Source organism: Arachis hypogaea, chromosome 15 (genome assembly GCF_003086295.3).
Source record: "Arachis hypogaea cultivar Tifrunner chromosome 15, arahy.Tifrunner.gnm2.J5K5, whole genome shotgun sequence".
NCBI lineage: Eukaryota > Viridiplantae > Streptophyta > Magnoliopsida > Fabales > Fabaceae > Arachis > Arachis hypogaea.
Genome location: NC_092050.1, coordinates 142,292,805 through 142,314,790, shown reverse-complemented (window position 1 = coordinate 142,314,790; position 21,986 = coordinate 142,292,805). Strand labels below are relative to the sequence as shown.

General features: G+C 30.0%; 1 protein-coding gene across 15 annotated transcripts; it reads left to right on the top strand.

The window, feature by feature from the left end:
* Window positions 1-920: 920 nt before the first annotated feature.
* On the top strand, window positions 921-5,995 carry LOC112751002 (translocon at the outer membrane of chloroplasts 64). 15 transcript variants are annotated; one of them, XM_072217056.1, is made up of 6 exons: window positions 921-2,651; window positions 4,069-4,271; window positions 4,500-4,643; window positions 5,029-5,080; window positions 5,330-5,399; window positions 5,554-5,995. In XM_072217056.1, exon 1 carries the CDS (start codon window positions 985-987, stop codon window positions 2,647-2,649), a length of 1,665 nt encoding a protein of 554 aa, XP_072073157.1. In that variant the 5' UTR covers window positions 921-984; the 3' UTR covers window positions 2,650-2,651; window positions 4,069-4,271; window positions 4,500-4,643; window positions 5,029-5,080; window positions 5,330-5,399; window positions 5,554-5,995. The 15 variants fall into 15 exon arrangements, with proteins under 15 accessions (XP_072073157.1, XP_025655754.1, XP_072073166.1 ...); XM_025799969.2 differs by having other exon boundaries at window positions 5,330-5,455; XM_072217065.1 differs by having other exon boundaries at window positions 4,500-4,677; window positions 4,982-5,080.
* The last annotated feature ends 15,991 nt before the right edge of the window (window positions 5,996-21,986 follow it).

The window sequence follows — 21,986 nt, the reverse complement described above, 5'->3', positions numbered from 1 at the left end:
CCGGTAAATCAAACCCTACACCGATCCGGTTTGATAATTGGACTGCACAAAGTAATAAATCGGTGCGAACCGGTAGAAACCAGTCAAACTCGGTAATGACCGGTTTGATAATTGGACCGCACAAGATAAGGAACCGCTGTGAACCGGTCAAATCCAGAATGAACCGGTAAAAACCAGTCAAACTCGGTAATGACCGGTCCAACCGAACCGTTTCAATTTCAAAATTGTTTTAAAATGAAACAATTGGGGTTCGAACCCCCTTCCTCAAGGTTATAAAGGGTATCATTGACAACTAGACTAACTTGCTTGTTAGTAATATATATACAAACTAAAATATATATTGATATCTTTCAACAAATAATTTACTTCTATTTAAATTATTTTAATTTTAATTATAAACTCACTCATTCTTAAATTAATTTTATTTTTATTTAACAGTAATTATAAAGTCATTTATTATTTTTTTCATAGTTATATAATATCTATTAATATTATTTTTCAATAAATACTTGTAGTATATAATAATATAATAGATATAAACTAATTAATAAATTATTAAAATTCGAAAATAATAGTTATTTTAATATATAAATAAAATAAAAATATTTATAAAAGAGTAAAATTAACAAAATACTTATTGTTTCTGTTATATATTATTTAGAATAGCTAGATATTTTTAAAATATTAGTAAAAATATGTATTTTAAATTTTTAATTATAAATTTTTTACTATATTTTATTTTTTATTTATATAGGACCGGGTCAATCGGTTCAACCAGCAACCCACCGATTAAACCAATGACCCAGTGACCCAGTAACATGACTGGTTCGGTTATGATAACTATGATTTTTACTAAATAAAAAATAATTCTGTAAAAAAAAAAAGTTTATAAAAAGTAATAAAAATCTAGACATGTAAATGCAGTAGCAAATTTCTGAGAGTTGGGAGGTGGCTGTTATTCAGAATTCAGAAGGAGAATCAACAATGCTGTATGCAACAAGGTTTAGGTATTCTGTTCGTCAAATCCCTAATCTTGTTCCACTCTCTACTCTCCCTCCTTCCTGTTCCTGTTCATGGACAAGCCTTCACTTTCATTCTGAGCCTCCATCCCTTCGTGAAGTTGACGATGCTGTTGATTCCTTCACTCGCATGGTCTCTATGCGTCGCCCTCCATCCATCATCCAATTCACCAAGATTTTGGGATCTCTTGCCAAGACGAAGCATTTCCACGCCGCCGTTTCCCTTTTTCAGCAATTGCAAGTCAGGGGAATCGCGCCCAGCATAGTTACTTTGAGCATCGTAATTAATTGTTGTTGCGGCATGGGTCGTATGAAGCTTGCTTTCTCTGTATTGGCCAAGATTTTCAGAATGGATTATCAACCTAATACGGTAACATTGACAACAATCCTGAAAGGTCTCTGTCTCTGTGGTAGTGTTGAAAAAGCAGTGCGCTTTCATGACAGAGTGCTGGCTCATGGATTTCACTTTAATGAAGTCACTTATGGGACCTTGATTAATGGGCTCTGTAAGACCGGACACACATCAGCTGCTATTCAAGTGTTGAGAAAGATCCCACGGTATGGCATTGCTTCTAATGTCTTCATGTACAACTCAATTATTGATAGCCTCTGCAAGGTTACACTTGTAAGTCAGGCTTTTCATTTATTCTCTGAAATGCTTGCTAAGGGAATTTCTCCCGATGTTATCACATACAGTTCTCTCATTTTTGGATTGTGTCTTGAGGGTCAATACAAGGAAGCCATTGATTTGTTAAGTGATATGGTGCTTAGAAACATTACTCCTAATGTTTATACCTATAATACTTTGATTGATGGGCTATGCAAGGAAGGAAAGATCAAAGATGCTAAGAGTGTGTTGGCTGTAATGACAAAAGATGGTGTGAAACTAGATGTGGTTACTTATAACAGCTTAATGGATGGATATTGTTTGGTTAATGAGGTAAATAAGGCAAAATATGTATTCAACACAATGGCCCAGAGTAGAGTGTCTCCTGATGTTTGGACTTATAATATTATGATTAATGGCTTTTGTAAAAGTAAAATGGTTGATGATGCCTTGAATCTCTTTGAAGAGATGCGTCACAAGAACTTGGTTCCAAATACTATAACTTTTAGTATTCTTATTGATGGCTTGTGCAAATCAGGGAGAATATCTTGTGCTTCCTTACTTCTTGTTGAGATGCATGATAAAGGTCAACCTGCTAATATAATCACATACAGTTCCTTTCTTGATGCTTTATGCAAAAACCATCATGTTGACAAAGCACTTGTTTTATTCAACACGATTAAAGATCAAGGCATTCGCCCAAATATATGGTCATACAACATACTTATTGATGGTTTGTGCAAAAGTGGAAGACTTAAAAATGCAAAAGAGATATTTCAAGATCTTTCCATTGAAGGCTATCATCCTGATGTGTGGACATACACCATTATGATCAATGGGCTTTGCAAAGAGGGCCTGCCTCATGAAGCATTGGCTTTCTTGTCAAAAATGGAAGACAACGGTTGCTTACCAGATGCTGTGACTTATGAAATAATCATTCGTGCTCTGTTTGAAAAAGGTGAAAATGATAACGCGGAGAAACTTCTTCGTGAAATGATATCTAGAGGCCTATTGCAAGGATAAAAGTAGGTGAGATTGTTCTTGTTAGACATCATAAAATGTTGTTTGTATCACTTTCTTTTTAACTTGTGTTTTGTTACCTTCTTCCTAATCATCTATCCATTCCATATTATTGATGCTTCTGTTTCTTTCTCTACATGATGGTGATTCTTTGTTGTGTTTAGCTACACTTGGATATTTTCAGTCATTGCTTATTTTATGGCTTTTTGTGTCAAGGTGGTTGTCACATGTGTCTTGTGGGGATATATTGTTATTTCCTTTTTTATTATATTTGTGCTTTGATGTTAAGTTATTCCTAACTAAGTTTGTTTTGATTTCCTCGTTCAAAGAGAATCACTTGTTAAGTTTCTCTACACTCTTGTTATTGTCTTTCATTCTTTCATTTTCCCATGCAGCAATATACTTGCTGATGTAGCCATCTAATGTATTTTGGATAATGTTTCCAAAATTATTTTGCAAACATCTTCTCATTTTCTGTGTTCATGCAGTTGCCTTGCCCTATAAGGCTGTACCTGAGGCATATTGTACAAATGCGATTAACTTTAACAAAACAAGATCATTAATTTTCTTCTCATAATAGAATAAATAAATGTTTGAAGGGGAGCCTTGTTGTAACGGTTGAGTTGTCTCCGTGTGACCTCAAGGTCACAGGTTCAAGCCGTGGAAATAGCCACTGATGTAATTATCAGGTTATAGAATAAATGAATGTTTCTTTTGATTCAAGGTCCAAATATCCGTGGCTAACAAAAATCAAGCTTTGATTGAGCTACTACTTGGCATATATGAGACCGTTTGCTTCCTAATATTTAATGTATGTGTCCACTTTATATGAAGCTTCATCCAACTTTTTCACATTCCGGTTATTCTATATTTATTATTTTATTTTGATCTGATAACTGCATCTTATCATTTATAGATAGAAATGCAGAATTAGAGACAAGAACCTGATTCGCATGTTTATCTGTAGTTTTTTTTTTCCCTCAAGTATTTCATAGTTTACTGTTAGATTCTGACATTTCAATTTGCTAATTGGACTTTCCAAAACTATGTAGTCATTCAAATAAATTGTAACAATATTTGGCTGTACTGTTAAACTGCTCGAGTATTAGATGCCAGTAAGTGTAAAATAATCATGTTCCTCTTTTCTTTCTTTTAAATTGTTGCTGTCATTTATGAAAAGTTTGTTATTTTCAAAACAATAGGTGATCATTCTTCTTTTTTTTTTTAAATTGTTGCTGTCATTTACGAAAAGTTTGTTATGGGCTTTAACAGCAACATAATCATTTCGTCCCACTAGTAGCTAAATACAAGTTACTTTGGGTGGAATATAAAAATAGCAATGCGAGTCACATTGGAACAAATACACACCCTTGTGATGATTTTCTCATTCCACATTCTGCTGAGTGCTGATTGCCTTTTCAGGTCACACAATACCACTAGGATTTTACGAAAAGTGTCCTGTTTCCGTCTCCTTGATAGCTCGGCATGGTAATGATTGCTTTCTATTGGGCACACTACAAACGATGTATTCTACTCTCCAAGAGCTGGTTGATATTTCTGCCAAAAGTAAAGCACCAAGAAATGCTGTCACTAGGGAAGAATCTGCTGAAATTGCGAAAGAAAAGGTATTCTGCAGCTGTGTTAGATAAATTCAGCACTTTATGAGTTCTGATATAATTATGCAACATGGCTGACACATTTTACGACATCATCTTTGGCTAAAATTCAGCTGCTATAAACCATGCTTATCTTTCATTTGAATCCATGTACATTAAACACTGAATTTTCTTTCTTTCTTCTTCTTGCATTATTATTACTATTTTGTTAATTTATTTTTAAATTTTTTTTTTCAGTTTGTTACTTAATCAGGGAAATCAAGGTTACAAAGACAAGCAGTGGCAGAAAGCCATTGGATTTTATTTGGAAACCATAAAACTAAGCAGCAACAATGCAACATACTACAGTAATAGGTCCCAAGCTTATCTAGAACTTGGAAGGTAGCATATCATTCTTGCCTTTCACTTCTCAAAAGTTATTTAGCAAAAGTATACTTTTTGTCCCTGAAGTTTGACAAAAAAGTTTCAAAAATACCTCAGTTTTATTGTTTCAATTTTGTCCCAAAAGTTTTCGATTTGCACAAATTTCATAAGAAACTCAACACAAGCAAATCAAGCATAATTTTCATGCATTATTGTTAGATTGGTCTTAAATTTTTTGAAAATTCAGCCGTCGAAGGTATATTTGATGCAAATAAAAAACTTATGGGACAAAATTGAAACAAAATAAAACTTAAAGAGTATTTTTGAAACTTTTTCCAAACTTCAGGGACAAAAAGTATACTTTACTCTTTATTTTATTATTATCTTTTAACTTCTTATGCAGTTACCTCCAAGCTGAGGCAGATTGTACAAAAGCAATTAACCTTGACAAAAAGGTGATCTACCTCTATAAATAATCCTGAACTTGGATAATTATGAAAGTTCTGTGATGATTGATTTTCTTGTCATGAAGACAAACAACTTTTGCTTATAATCCAAAGTCCAAATATCACGAGTCTGCTTCATATGAAGCTCCTTCAAACTTAGGTTCAGATTCTTGCATATTCTATACTTCCTTGGATCTAGTAGCTGTGCAGAATTTTATTATTTATTAATATTAATTCCCTGTCTTTTTTTTCCCGCAGAATGTCAAAGTGTATTTTAGAAGAGGTAGAGCTAGAGAGATGCTTGGCTACTATACCGATGCAATTGATGGTAACATCTTTCATTCAGTTCAGACTTGTGTGCGACAAGTATCTGCACAGGCTACTGTATTTCCTTGTTTACATCTTTGTTCGATTGTTGCTCTTATTTTCATATGAAAGTTTCAGAATTTTCCAAATCATAGGTGAACTATTTTTCTTTGCAGATTTTCAACATGCCTTGGTACTTGAACTAACCAACAAAATGGCATCCTCCGCCGCCGAAAGATTGAGGAAACTATTCCAGTAGATATATCATTCTGTCCACTATATGTGATGGCTTTGGTAAGTCATCATCGGCTGCCGAATGCTTCCAGAAACATGAAGGTTTTGAACCTACTCATTTCTTGTTATAGTATTCATACAACATTGTGTTAGGTGGTGTCAGCAAAATTATACTTATTCTTTGTCCTTTAAGGCAAGAAAAGCTAGTATTGTTCAAGTTCTACATCACTAGTGTTATTGCCAGAAGTAATATAAGGTCATTAGGATTGTAATGTACTACAAGTGATGTGAGGTACAGTGCTCATGACTAAAGCTCAATATTTTGATTTTGAGACCATTGGTCTTCGAATTTTACAATAAAAGCACTCACTATTGATGTTTGAAGGTGTCTTACTACCTTGTGGTAAGTTCTCAAATGCCTAATTTTTATCTTACTATTTTTTATCTTATAGATATCACTATAAAATTTCATGCTATTTAAAAATAATTTGATGTATCTATTTCTACCACTATATATAATGTATATATAATAATGTGAGTTGAAAGGATGTAATTTTGTCCCACGTGAAAGGCTCTTTTATCGTATATATTCATAAAAAATTAAAAATATCTTGTGCTGTTTATAAAACTTGCACTCAGAATATAAATATTTATCATTTTAACTATTATTATTATTATTATAATACATTTGTCAAAAATAAAAAAGTGGATACACTAGTATATATAAAATCAATGTAATATAATTGTTTGAAACGTAAATATATAAAACTTGTTCAATTACACATTTATTCATATCCAATTTTAACAAAATTCGGTATTAAATTATTGTTATGAATTTAAAATAATTCAACTGTAATAGCTATAAATTTTATATACCAATGAGCTATAATTCAAATAGTAGAATCTTTTCATTTTTACCTAGAGGTTTTGGGTTCGAATCTTACTAGTTATTTCTAACTTGAAAAAAAAATAAATTTTATATATTATAAAAAATTTTAAGTGTAGTCTTATCAAAGTTCAAACAATTTTGCAATAGTTTGTTATAAAAATAAAATTATAAACAAAAAATACCAAGGATATGACAGGCAAGAATTCGAATATCAGATATTGTATCTATAATAATATATAATAGAAAAATCTGTTTTGGTGTCCAAAACTTTACTTTTATCCTTCCTAATAAGCTACTCCAGTATAAGTGGTATTCTGCGTTATAAAACTCCCACTACATCATTATTCACGTTCTCTCTTATCTCATAAATCCACATCACTTCTATAATTATCTCTTTCTTCTCCTATTCTCTCTCACTTCACATTATTATTATTACTGCATAATAGAAAAACTTCTTTTGTTTCTCATCATCTTCTCATGCATCCTTCTTACTTCATCTAAATATAACGTAAAACGTAATATAATTTGTTTTTCGTCGTTAAATAAAAGTGTAAAACTAGATTTATATATTTGTTTTGATTAATTAGATTAATTACAGTTGACAGGATACCAATGAAAGATTCACGTGAAAGTGATCGATCGACTTGGCAAGATTATGACAGGCGACGAAGGCAAAATATGAGTGAAGAACAGAGGCAGTAACACCTCTCGCCAGAAGGCGTGCCAGTTACCGAGGGAGTATTAGACGAGGAAAATAAATTGATACATCGACTGGTACAACTAATATGACAACACCATTAGAAGATATCACAAATATGCCTGTTCATCATTATTCTGTGTCAGGTTCTCTAAGTTATACTTTCCATTAATAAATTTATGTTGTTAGTATATCATTCAATATGAATTATTTTTTACAATATATCTATGTTATTGTACTGTTAGTACCATTTATGTATAATTTATCTCCTGAATGTACTCTTAAATTATCAAATTACGTTATTTTTCATGCTAATAATAAATTTTCTAAATACTCGTAATAACAGTGGAATTGGTCCAAGTAATAGACCGAATGTCCAAATATCGGTAGGGGTGGCAACACTACCCGAACCCGCGGGTACCCATCCCGCCCCTACCCGCTCGGGGCGGGTTTTAACGGGACGGGTTCTTGGGCGGGGCGGGGCGGGGTCGGGTTTAGATTAAACCCGCCCCGGTATATATATATATACAGGGACGGACCCAAGCATACCAATGAGGGGACACTTGTCCCCATGATGTTTTTAATTTTTGTTTTAAAAAATATAGTTATATATAATATGTCCCATTTTAAATTTTAAATAACCCCACTACAAATAAAATAAATTTAATTAGCTAAAGTTTTAAATTTATTTTTTTATCATTTTGACTATTATTTAACCTAATTAAATTTAATTATTGTACCGTCAATTCTTTATTCTCTTAAACCCTCTTCTTATTTTTATATTTTCAACCTTCTTTTTCTATTCCTTATCTAATGGTCATCTTTTTTTCATCAAAAAGTAAATTTTAAATTCTCTAATTTTTTTATATAGCTCTCCATTACTCTATGTATCTTTCAATTTCATTATTTTTCTTTTTGATATTTTCAATTGGAATTTTTAATTCAAACAATTATAGTTTAGGTATTAATCTAATATTTTATTTTTTTCGTGACTTTATATATTTTATTTTATTCTTGATTTATTCATCCTTATTACTCACTTTTTATCTTTTGTTCTATTATATGTACCTATGTTGCATATAAAATTTTAAAATGAACGGATTAATTTACTAATTTAGAATATATTTTTTATTTTTAAAAATAATAATAAAAAATATTTTAATTACAATATATAATTAAACAGATACATAAAATTTTTTATCTAACATTATATCAAAATTAAATTAAAAAATATATAACATATTTAATTATTTTAAAAAGAAATAAAAAAAATTGTAAATTATGTTTTTATTATTTTATATAAACATACTTTTCATATAAAGATTTAATTTTTCTAGTATTTATATATAATTCTAATTTCAAATTATAAATACTAATGTATCATTAGGCGCTAATATGCCAGTTAATTCAGTCTTTTATTATTAAATGTGTATAAAAAAGATTAGTTAGGATAATAAGTTATCTATAATTTAATTAAAATATTTTAATTTTAAATTTTAGAAATAAAAAATATTTTTTTATAAATTATATATAATGAATAGTATTTTAAGAATAAAGTGTTCACTAACTCTTTTTAATTTTTATATCTCCATATAATTAATAATATTTAACAAAATTTATTTAATATATATATTTTTTCCCCACTCTTAAAATTTTTTGGGTCCGTCACTGTATAAATATATATATTTTTAGTCTATAATATATGTAACATATATAAAATAATTAGTAAAATGATTAATAATATTATATCATATATAAATTTTTACTTTAATTTATGTTATGTATGTAAATGGTGGTTATATAATTTTTAAAATTTTATTTTATTTGTTGGATTTAATAATTATAGGGGCGGGTAGGGGCGGGGCGGGTAGGGGCGGATTAGGGTTTAACATTTTACTACCCGCGAGTAGAGCGGGGCGGGTTTCATGCGGGTTTTTTGTACGGCGGGGCGGGTCGGGTAGAGCAAAAAACCGCCCCTACCCGCCCTGTTGTCACCCCTAAATATCGATAAAAATCTTATATATTTATTTAATTAATAATAATCTATTTTTCATAGGTTTTGATTCAATAAACCTTCCATAATTGTCCTAAATAATATTATTATAAATATTATTATAATATCTTAATGTACTTTAAATTAAATATCTATAACAATATATAGAGAGAATAGGAGAGTTTGTTGTCTAATTTTCGCTTTTTCATCTTAATACTATTAATAAATAGTGTTTAATATATTTGTCCTCTTAAAATTTGGTCCAAAATATAATTATTAGTTAACTTTTCTTTATTTTTTGTACAAATATCTTTTTATTCTACACATAACTTTTAACGATGTTGTCTTCTTTCTTATTCTATAGAGTACATGTAGTAATCTCTCCCTATCTTTATTTTACTTAATTAAAAAAATCATGATAAATATGTGTATAGAAAATAATAATAAATAATAAAAATAAAAATTAAAAATTTTTAAAAAATAATAGAACAAAAGATGATATAAGATATTGAATATAAAATTAAAAGAACAAATTTTTAGTAATTAAAATTATGCGAAAAAAGAGTTTTTTAAATTTAAATTTTTATATCTACTTCAAATTAAATAAGATTGAAAAAATAAATAAATTTATAAATATTTATAATTTTTTATCTTGATTGTTACATATAATAACAACGTAACAATTTTAGTATCATACTTAAATTAATTTAAATTTTATTATTCTATATATTAAAAAAATTAAATAACTTATAAAATTTTTATTTATTCATAATTTATTATTCATTAAAATTTTTATTTTTTTATATCAAATTTATAATTTAAAAAATATAAAAATTAATTTCCTAAAAAATAGAAAAAAATAACAATATAAAAATTACAATTTTGTTTGAAATTAAATGAAACTAAAATCTTAAAAAATTTATTAGTTAGAGACATAGAAGTTGACATATTAGATTTAGAAAAAGATTAAAAATTATTACAAATAAGTCTTAAAAGTAGGAGAGGTATTCAACAATGTAATATTTTTATATTCAATAGTAGCTAAAATATAGTAGTGTCAATATAATATTACTCTTTTAAAAAGATATAATATATTTGATATTATTTTTTTATAATTGTTGACAAATTTTATAATTTGATTAAAAAAAATTTTGAATACTTGATATTTTAAATTTTGTCTGAAAGCAATAAAATATGACTTAACAAGTAAGTCTGAAAAATAATAAGAATCTACATAATAAGTATACATTTAGATATCTAAATCAAAGAAGAAAAATATTCTTTTAGCAGATCTTTGATAACTCAAAAGTTAACACAATGGTAGTTATGGATCAAAGTCATAAACAAAAATGAGAGTTGGGATAATGGTATGGTGATAATTAATTGCGATTGGGATGAATAGAAGAAGAAAACAAAAAAAAAATAAATAAATAAAACAAGACAACATATGATAAGAGAAAAAATACTATATAATATGATAAGATAATATAATCAAAATAAAAATTAATAATCTTAAAAGATAATAAAATTAAAGATAATTAAAGTGGTTTAAGATAAGATTGAAGAAATATATTTTTTTTATTTATTAAAATTATGGATGGAGATAAAAAATGTTTTGAATATAAATTTTTAAATTTACTTCTAATTAAATAGGATTGAAAAAATAAATAAATTTAATAATATTTATAAATAATTAATCTTTAAATAATATCAATAAATTTTTATATTGATTTTGTTACACATAATAATAAATTAATATTTTTAATCTTATTTTTTAATTTAAATTTATTTATTTGAGTATTTTATATATTAAATAATTTAAGATATTTTACTTTTTTATAATTTATTTTTAAATATTATTAAATTTATAATTTTAAAATAAAAATATAAAATTAATTTCTTAAATTCAATAGAAGAGCGGCTCAACAAGCACTACACTAGTTGATTTATAAAGTGGTTATATCTTATGGGTGACGGTGTGAGCAAAGTTATAAAGAGAGTAAAATTTTATTCCGACCCATAATCATTAATCTAAATGATAATTTATAATTTATTCGTTAACAAAAAATGATATGCGGTTCTTAACAATTTATTCTATTGGATGTATTGGCCTTTTCGTTAATCTTTTCGTTAAGTCTTAACGAATCTATTTTACGGGTATCGTTAACTGCAACCTATCAAACTATTTGATAGGGCAATAATAAAATTTGGGATTAATCTCCACATACAAGCCTTTTCACCGTATAAGTTATATAAATTCTGAAAATTCTTAATCCATAAAACGCGTTTTTTATGGCATGTATGTTTTATGCGCCTCTTTAACAGATTTTTCAATCAATCAACGTGCAAATATATAACTTCTTTTTTTGAAAGGATTTCGTTTCCTTTTTTGAATTCCTTCTGCGTTTTCTTGTTTTCTCTCTTCAATCTCTTTCGTGCGTTTCTTTCTCCCTTCTTCTTTGTCGTTTATGTAAGTTTCTCTCTCTGTTCTCTTTCTTCGTTTTTCTCGTTTTCCATTGTTTCTGAAATTAAACTCTGAAATCGTTTTGAAGATCATGGATGATTCAACTTCAGATTATCAGCTGAACCAGAGCGAAGTGGATTTTGAATTTGAATCTAATGAAGTTCTTGAGGTGTGGTTTAATTCCAGTTAATAATTGAATTTGAATTTAAATCCAGTTAGTAGTTTATAATTGTGTAGTTGAATAATGCGTAAACCTTATCTATGAAATTTGTTGTTTATTATTCCTTGTTTGAATTGAATCTAATGTACTAGTTTTGATGAATTTCTGCATTTTACATCAGACATTCGAGTGTAAATTAGGAATATTTGGGTGTATTTTAGGAAAGTTTGGGTGTATTTACAGTTTATGACTTTTCATCTCACTAAGGGTGAATTGTCTTATTCTTTTAGTTGAATTGTTTTAGTTTTTGTTTAATGATGATTCATGAATCTGATTTTTGTTATTTTTTATAATGGTTTTATAGTTCTATTTGCATTCTATAGTTTATGCTTGTTTTAATATGGTATATTTTTGGTGTATTTTGCAGCCCCTCTATGGTATTGATGAGCAGTTTGTTCGCCACATAGAAGCGTTTTTCTCATACAAGTCTTTACAAGTCTTCTCCTCCTTTTATTGTTTTGAATCCAATCAAGTGGCTAAGGTGTGGTTCAATTCAGAAGAAAAAAAATGTAGCATCAGAGAAAATATTTTCTGTACAAAAATGCTATTTGTACACTAAAATCAGCTACTAAAATCAGCTACCAATGTATTTGTGTATAAATATATGTGTGGTTTAATTTATTTTCAATGTATATTTGTATTCCAGTATGTATTTTATATTGGTGGCTGACTTTGGTGGCTAATTTTAGTGTACACATAGCATAACTCATTTCTGTATTTGCACCAAATTTGGGTGTAAAGCGAAGATATTTGGGTGTAACACGAATATATTTGGGTGTATTTTGAGAAATTTTGGTGTAGTTTTATTTTGATAAGTTTTGCATAATTTACTCTTTCTCTTCCTCTTCCTCATCTTCTGCTACTACTTTTTTTTTTCATCATCATCACCATCTTCTTCTTCTTTATTTCTTATTCATCTTTTTCTTTTTGTTTTACCTTCTCAAGTTTCTTCTTGTTTTACTCTCTTAACAAGAATAAAAACAAAAAATCAAACAAAGAAGAAGAAGAAACACATAATGCTCCAAAATTACTTTTAAAAGGATGAACTTACATTCATTTAACTAAAAGAAAGAAAAAAAATAAGGAAAAGAAGAAGAAAAAATACAGCATTATATGAAACATTTTTCTGTACAAAAATGCTATTTGTACACTAAAATCAACCACTAAAATCAGCTACCAATATATTTGTGGATAAATACATGTATGGTTTAATTTATTTTTAATGTATAATTCCAATATATATTTTATACTGATGGCTGACTTTGGTGGCTGATTTTAGTGTACACGTAGCATAACTCATTTCTATATTTGCAGCAAATTTGGGTGTAAAACAATGATATTTAGATGTAACCCGAAGATATTTGGGTATATTTTAAGGAATTTTGGATATATTTTTATTCTGATAAGTTCTGTATAATTCAGAACTCTTTTTCTTCCTCCTCCTCATCTTTTGCTGGTTCTTTTTTTTTCATCATTATCACCATCTTCTTCTTCTTCTTTTTTTCTTATTCATCTTTTTCTTTTTGTTTTACCTTATCAAGTTTCTTCTTATTCAAACAAAGAAAAAGAAAAAACACATAATGCTGCAAAATTACTTGGAAGAATTTGAACTTACATTCATTTAACTAAAAGAAAGAAAGAAATAAGGAAAAGAAGAAGAAGAAAAAAAATGCAGCATTAGAGAAAATATTTTTCTGTACAAAAATGCTATTTGTACACTAAAATCAACCACTAAAATCAACCACCAATCTATTTGTGTATAAATATATGTGTGCTTTAATTTATTTTCAATGTATTATTTGTATTCCAGTATGTATTTTATACTGGTGACTGACTTTGGTGGTTGATTTTAGTGTACATATAACATAACTCATTTCTGTATGTGCAGCAAATTTGGGTGTAAAACGAAGATATTTGGATATATTTTTATTCTGATAAGTTCTGCATAATTCAAAACTCTTCATCTTCCTGTTAGATATTTTATAAAATTAGTAATTTGCGTACCTCCAGCCGTTGCCAATAAATTCTTTGATTTAATTTGGAAACTTCCAATTCTTGAATCACAAACTCAGATGGAATCAAAGTGTGTTTGTTTGTTATTGTGTAATCAAAATTGGGGACCCAAATTTTATAAAGTTTATGAACAGTCGTGTTCTTTCCATAAAAAAACAGACCAACTGCCAATATAATTAATTAATAATTACAACACCACCCAAACTAATTTCTATATTAACAAATTGGACCACAATTAGAATAAAAAATTCTAACATTCTCCCACTTGGTCCAACATTTGTTACGTATAGTTTGTAATTACATACTATGCTTAAACAATTAAGACAAATTACACGAATCATAGCGATAGGTTCTCACTAATCGAGTATTACCTTATATATATTACAATGTAACATCTCCTAAGTGAATAAACTCTTTATGTGGTATTTCTGTAGGAATAAGCCCAATGCTTATTCTAGGTCTTTCACTAAATTTTATTTGTCATTCTCAATCATGTATGCGCATATATACTGACCAAATGAGAAACAAACAATAATATGAATTTCATATCCAAATATGTCATATAATATAACATAAGTCATATAAGTGACGTTACAAAACATAAACCTATACTTGTAACATGATCCTTAAACAATCCTGGTGGCATGCCTTTTGTCAAAAGATCAGCTATCATCTGTTTAGTACTAATATGCTCTATCTGTACCTCATTAGACCTAACTCGGTCTTTAATGGCTAAGTACTTAAAATCGATGTGCTTACTTCGACTACTACTTCTATTATTCTTAGCCATAAATACAGCAGCTGAATTGTCACAATATATTCTCAATGGCCTAGAGATACAATCCATAATCTTAAGCCCAGAGATGAAATTCTTTAACTAAACACCTTGTGATGTAGCCTCAAAACAAGCAATAAACTCGGCTTCCATGGTAGAAGTGGCTACAAGTGATTGTTTTGCACTCTTCCAAGATACTGCTCCATCAGCAAGCATAAAGATATATCCTAACGTTGACTTCCTAGAATCAACACATCACGCCAAGTCTGAATCTGAGTATCCAACAATTTCCAAATTGTCGGTTTGTCTATATGTAAGCATGAAATCCTTGGTCCCTTGAAGGTACCTTAAGACCTTCTTTGTAGCTCTCCAATGGATAATTTCTGGATTACTTTGATATCTTCCTAACATGCTAACAGCAAAAGCAATGTCAGGTCTTGAACAGACTTGAGCATACATTAGGCTTCCAACGGCTGAAGCATAAGAAATATTTTGCATCTGTTTCTTTTCAAGTTCATTTTTGGGACATTGATCTAAGCAGAATTTGTCACCTTTCACAATAGGTGCAACACTTGGTGAACAATTTTGCATTTTAAACCTCTCAAAAACTTTATTAATATAGGCTTCTTAAGATAAACCTAAAATTTCTTTATGTTTATCTCTATGAATCTTTATGCCAATAACATAAGATGCATCACCCATATCTTTCATATCAAAATGTCTAGAGAGAAGTTGTTTCACTTCATGTAACAACCCTAAATCATTTGTTGCAAGTAAAATATCATCTACATATAAGATGAGAAATAGGATCTTGCTCCCACTAACCTTGTGATATATACATTGATTAGAAATATTCTCAACGAACCCAAATGAAAAAATCACATTGTGAAACTTCAAATACCACTGTCGAAAAACCTGCTTAAGACCATACATTGCTCTCTTAAGCTTGCAAACTAACTCCTTACCAGCACTTGAGATAAACCCTTCGGGTTGTCTCATATAGACCTCTTCTTTTAAATCTCCATTAAGGAATGCTATTTTCACATCCATTTGATGCAATTCCATGTTAAAGTGTGCTACCAATGTCATAATGATGCGGAAAAGAGTCTTTCTTTAAAACAGGAGAAAAGGTTTTTCTGTAGTCAACTCCTTCCCTTTGAGTAAATCCTTTAGCAACAAGTTGAGCCTTGTAGTGCTCAATATTGCCTGAGGAATCCTTCTTGGTCTTAAAGACCCATTTACAGCCAATGGCCTTTTTCCCATCAGGCAATTCTACAAGATCCCAAACTTGGTTGTCCGCCATAGAATTCATTTCATCCTTTATAGCATCTAGCCAGAAATTGGAATTACGACTTTTCATTGCTTGTGAAAACGTCGTTGGGTCATTTTCATCACAAACATCATAGTCAGACTCAGCAAGATACACTACATAGTCACTAGAAATTGCAGGCTTTCTTATCCTTGTTGATCTTCTTAATGTTGCATCATCAACCTCTTGTAAAGGTAGTGGCATAACAGGTTCTCCCTCTTCTTGAAGTTGCTCTTGAGCAATATGTTCTTGAACAACATTTTCATTATGAAGAGTTTGATCCTCCACCATATGATCTACTTGAACATTATCTTCATGATGTGGAACATTAGTAATAGGTTGTTCTACATTGACCCTATCTGTATGGGCATTGTATTGAACAATCACTCTTGTACATGGAGAGGTTTGATAAACATTATCATTCTCAACAACTTTAAGAGGATGATTTCTCCCACTTTTCACATCATGCTCTAAAAATCTTGCATTTCTAGATTCAATTATTTTACTTGAATGGGAGGGACAATAAAATCTGTAACCCTTAGACTTTTCTGCATAGCTGATAAAATAAAAACTTATCGTCCTTGGGTCCAACTTCCTTTCTTGTGGATTATAAACCCGAACTTCAGCAGGACAACCCCAAATGCGTATATGATTCAAACTAGGTTTCCAACCTTTCCATAACTCAAATGGCATTTTAGAAACTGCCTTTGTTGGAACTTTATTTAATATATACGCATGTGTGTTAAGGGCTTCACTCCACAAGGATAAAGGAAGATTGGAGTTGCTAAATATACTCCTCACCATATCCAGCAAAGTCCTATTTCTTCTTTCAGCTACACCATTTTGATCTGGTGTGCCAGACATGATGTATTGTGCCACAATACCAGGCTCTTGAAGATACTTTACAAATGGACCAGGTGCTTGTCCACTTCCAATATATCTCCCATAGAATTCTCCACCTCTATCTGATCTCACGATCTTAATTTTCTTTTCGCATTGTTTCTCTACTTCAGCTTTATAAACTTTAAAAGCGTCCAATGCCTCATATTTATTATGAAGCATATAGAGATACATATATCGTGAATAATCATCAATAAAGGAGATGAAGTATTTCTGACCACTTAAGGACATATCAGGACAACATATGTTAGTGTGAATTATTTCTAATATGTCAGAACTCCTTTTAGCACCTTTTTGAGACTTTTTAGTTTGCTTTCCCTTAATGCAATCCACACAAATATCAAAATCAGTAAAGTCTAGAGTTTCAAGAACTCCATCACTTACTAATTTCTTTATTCTCTTAATGGAGATATGTCCCAACCTTCGGTGCCACAACATGTAGAATTTTTTATTCATACCATTACCATGCATAACCATAAGACTAGATGGAACATTATTAGCTAAATGGACTTTAAATAAATCACCAATTAAAGTACCACGCCTAATAATATTAGAATTTTTAATAATATCAACAGAATCATCATAAAAATTTATACATAATCCTTGTTTTACAAGCTTAGATAAAGAAATCAAATTTTTAGAAAAATCTGGAATATAAAAAGTTTTTTCTAAATCTAAAATACAACCAGTACTTAATACAAGTCTAAATGTTCCAACAGCTTCCACACGTGAATGCATCCGATTGCCCATATAGATGCTTAGTTCACTTCCTATTGGTTTTCTTTTCCTTATGAAACCCTGGATGGTATTTGAAATATGAATTTTAGCACCAGAATCAATCCACCAAGTGTCATGACATATTTCAACAAAATTAGATTCAAAACACACTGAAGGAATAAGATCACAAAGGTTAGTACATTTCTTCTCAAGCCAAACTTTAAATTTTGGGCACTCCTTCTTCATGTGTCCTTTCTTTTTACAAAAGAAACACCGTGCACCTTCTTTCTTCATAGGATGGGATACAATACCCTTTCCTTTCTTCTTATGAGTTTGCTTTTTACTACCCTCATTTGTCACTAATAGTGCACTTTCACCAAGTCCCTGAATTAGCCTTCCTTCCTCTTGCACACACATCACCAGTAATTCATTAATGGACCATTTTTCTTTATGTGTGTTATAAGAAATCTTAAATGGTCCGTACTGGACAGGAAGAGAATTCAGAAGAAGATGCATCAGAAATGAGCCAGAGATCTCAACCTCTAAAGCTTTCAGTTGTGCTGTAATGTCTCTCAACCTCATGATGTGTTCACGCACACCTCTTACGCCAGTAAGCCTCATAGATGACAATTGTGCCATTAGGGTACTTGCAAGTGCCTTACTAGAAGACTCAAATTGTTCATCAATAGCCTTCATATAATCCTTAACATTCCTACAATCAGGAATTGAACCTCGGATACTAGCTGAAATACGAGACTTAATGAACATCATACTTAAACGGTTGGATTTCTCCCACCGTTCGTATAATGCTACCTCGGCTTGAGAACTAGCATCATTAGGTGTCGGAGACTCTTCCCTACGAAAAGCATAGTCAAGGTCTGCACACCCCAAGTGAAAGAGAATCTTATCTTTCCATTCTTTATAGTTGTCACCACTTAACAAATGAACTTCAAATACAGTTTCAGATATCATTAATGCTGCAAATAATAAATCATGCTAATATTACTTAACTTTAAATAGGCACATCAAAATCCATAACATATGATAATACATGCCAATGCAAGTCATATCAAAATAAATATGAATCATAGTATCATTAAAATTTACCTGTGGGCAAAGATTTTAACACACATAATATTCACTATATCAACTAAAGTATTGAAACTAGAAAATAAAATACTATTTCTTAATACCTGTAGGCTAATTAAGAAGTAAGAAATATTTTCTATTTCAATCTAATTATATGTGAATAACATAATAAATTTCTGTGGGTAAGTTTAACAATTACAAATATATCATATTAATATTGATGTGATTTCTTTAAATATAATTATTATCAAGGATGCTGTGGCTACTCCTCAATAAATCATATATTAATCACAATATGATATGCAGCGGAAGAATTTATATTGCATGTGTAAGATCCCGAATTTTTGAAAATTAAATAATTAGCTATTTATGAGCTAATATATTATATTGAGATGTAATTTTTAAGAAAACTATTTTTAACAAAAATAATTAAATAAAATTTTATGATTACTGAAGTTTAATTTAATTATTACTTATTCCATTAAATTTGAATTATATATAAAAAAATAATTTAATAAAACAAAAATTAAATTCATCATCATCATCATCATCATCATCATCATCATCATCATCATCATCATCATCATCATCATCATCATCATCATCATCATCATCATCATCATCATCATCATCATCATCATCATCATCATCATCATCATCATCATCATAGCTTCCATTATATCCCTTGGCCGAATGCCATTTGGGAAAGGAAGAAAGCCACCAACGCGGCTTAGTATGCATACGTATATATTTATAAACTTGACACATATCATGTTAGTCATTAAACATCATTATCAATTTTTGCTTCATTATTTCTTCTTGTCACCGAACCATAATCAAAGGAAATAAGAGAGAGACCGAAGCTTTGCAAGAGAGAACTAAGAGAGAACCGTGAAAAATCTCTAATCTTCTAGTCTCGATTTTTTGCGATCTATAACTCCAATAAAAAATTAATCTGGTAAAAGTGTTCGTATCTTCCTCCTCTACACATTAGCGTTATTTTTGTCCGGTAGAAGTTGACGGTGACATAGCTCCTCTTTCTCTTGAGTTCGGCCAATTGGAGTTCTAGGAGGCACAGGCGATTTCTGACGTTTCCTTCTTCAGCAGCTCAGTCAGAAAGCTTCTCCGGAATTTTTGTTGATTTTGATTTCGTACGGAAGTAGGAGATTTATTTTAAAATTAATTGTTTAAATCTATGAATGCCATTGAAGTCTAGTGAGTAATTGCAAATAATTTATAAATGTCTTGCGTGATTAATTGATGAATTGGTTGAGTTGTGGTTGTGAAAGGTGAATAAATTAGTGTTACTTGTTAAATTGAAAGATGATAAGTTAGTTATTGAAGAAATTGTTGTATTGATAATTATTGAATGGAGTTGGATTTGAGTTTGGTTTGGGAAGTTAGGAATTTGAGGGAGTCCACATAGGTGGTAAAGTCCAATTTTAAAGGGAGATGCTGTCCAAATTTTTGTAAAAGTAATACGAAAAAATACTTTTGTTTTGAAAACATGATTTAAATATGTATTTATATTAAGAAGCGAACTTTATATTAAGAGTAAAGTATCGTTTTTGTCCCCAATGTTTGGGGTAAGTCCTATTTGTGTCCCTAACGTTTAGATCATCCTATTTGTATCCTTAACGTTTATAAAAGTGATTCAATATTATCATATTATCAATTATACTAACAAATCAGATATATTTTTCAATTATTCTCACTTGGATGTATTCATTCTCAATTAGTTCTCACTTGGATGTGTTCAATTTTAATATTATACCGACTATTTGTGTTTAGATTCAATTATGTCTCTAGAAAAGTGAATTATGTAATGTTGTAGGAATTAGTTTTAACATTTGATGAGCTATTTTACGGAGTAGATCATCGATTCTATCCCAGACATTTGTATTCTAACTTTAAGAAGAGATTTTTAAAACTCAAACTAAAGCGCTCGTGATGTGTAATTGACGGCAGGATAACATTGAATCACTTTTACAAACGTTAGGGATACAAATAGGATGATTTAAACGTTAAGGACACAAATAGGATTTACCCCAAACGTTGAGGACAAAACCGATACTTTACTCTTATATTAAAAATCTGATTTACGGGCTTATTTTGAGAAATGATTTTGAAATTGAACCTGGTTAGCTTTCAGATTTATAAAATGATTTGGCGTTGGATTTGGATTGTCGGATTTATCAGGAATGATCTTTGAGGATCGAAAATGATTTGGTTGGAACCCTTGAAGGGTGGCAAAGTTTGAATTTTAGAGAAAATGCTGCAGAAATTTTTATAAAACTTCGAGGCTTTGCTTAAAGCGTTAATCAAAGGAGAATTTGATTTAAAACTCATTCTATTTGGCTTTCAATTTATCAGGAAAAGAGTTATGTTTTAAGTTTATTCTATTGAGAAAAATTTCTTGTTTAAGTAATAATTTGAGTCCAATTTATTAAGGAAAGAAATTTTTATTAAACATTAAAGAAGTTTGGCTGCCTAGAAACTAATGTTTTGAAGTATGGTAAGTGAAGGAATATGTAGTGATGCGGAGGTGTGAATAATAATAAGGTGATGCGGAGGTATGAGTATGTAATTGGTGATGTGGAGAAATAATGAAAAGTCATGAATGAAATAAATAATTGAAGTAGATTATGATTCATGAAAATGAAATGTGAATGGGCGTTGTGCCAAATTGCTAATGCGAAAGGGCTCGCCTAACGGATAGCCTGAGGTTGCTAATGCGGGAATGTTTGCCTAATTGATAGCACTGTTCCTTACTGTGATACATATTAAAATGTTTTTATAATGAGGCCTAATTGATACAATAAAGGGACCATATTCGGGGTTCATTCCGAGAAACGTCGGGTTGCGGATAAACAACTGATGCATGAGCTCATGGCCTGCTTAGGATAGATATGCATCATATTGATTGCGCATTTGCATTTGGTCTTGTTTTGCTTGTTATATTTTCTCTGTGATTGTGCTGCTTGACTTGTTTTTCTTATTGCAATTTGTTTGTTTGTTGATCTGTTCCTTGTGCTATTGTTTCTCTGTGATTGGGAACTAAGGTTGTGATTGAGGTTGGTTTAAGTTCGAAAATTTAAAGAAGGTAATAAGTTAATAAAGTAAAAATAAAAAGTATTTCCAAAGGTTTAACAAAATAGTTTTATTGAGTAAAGTTAGTTATTTGCATTTTATTTAATTACTTTTATGGCATTCCTATTCCCTACTGAGAACTAGTGGTTTGTTCTCACCCCAAAATCTTCCACCCTTTCAGCGACACAGGTTCAAAGACTCAGTTTGAAACTGCAGGCG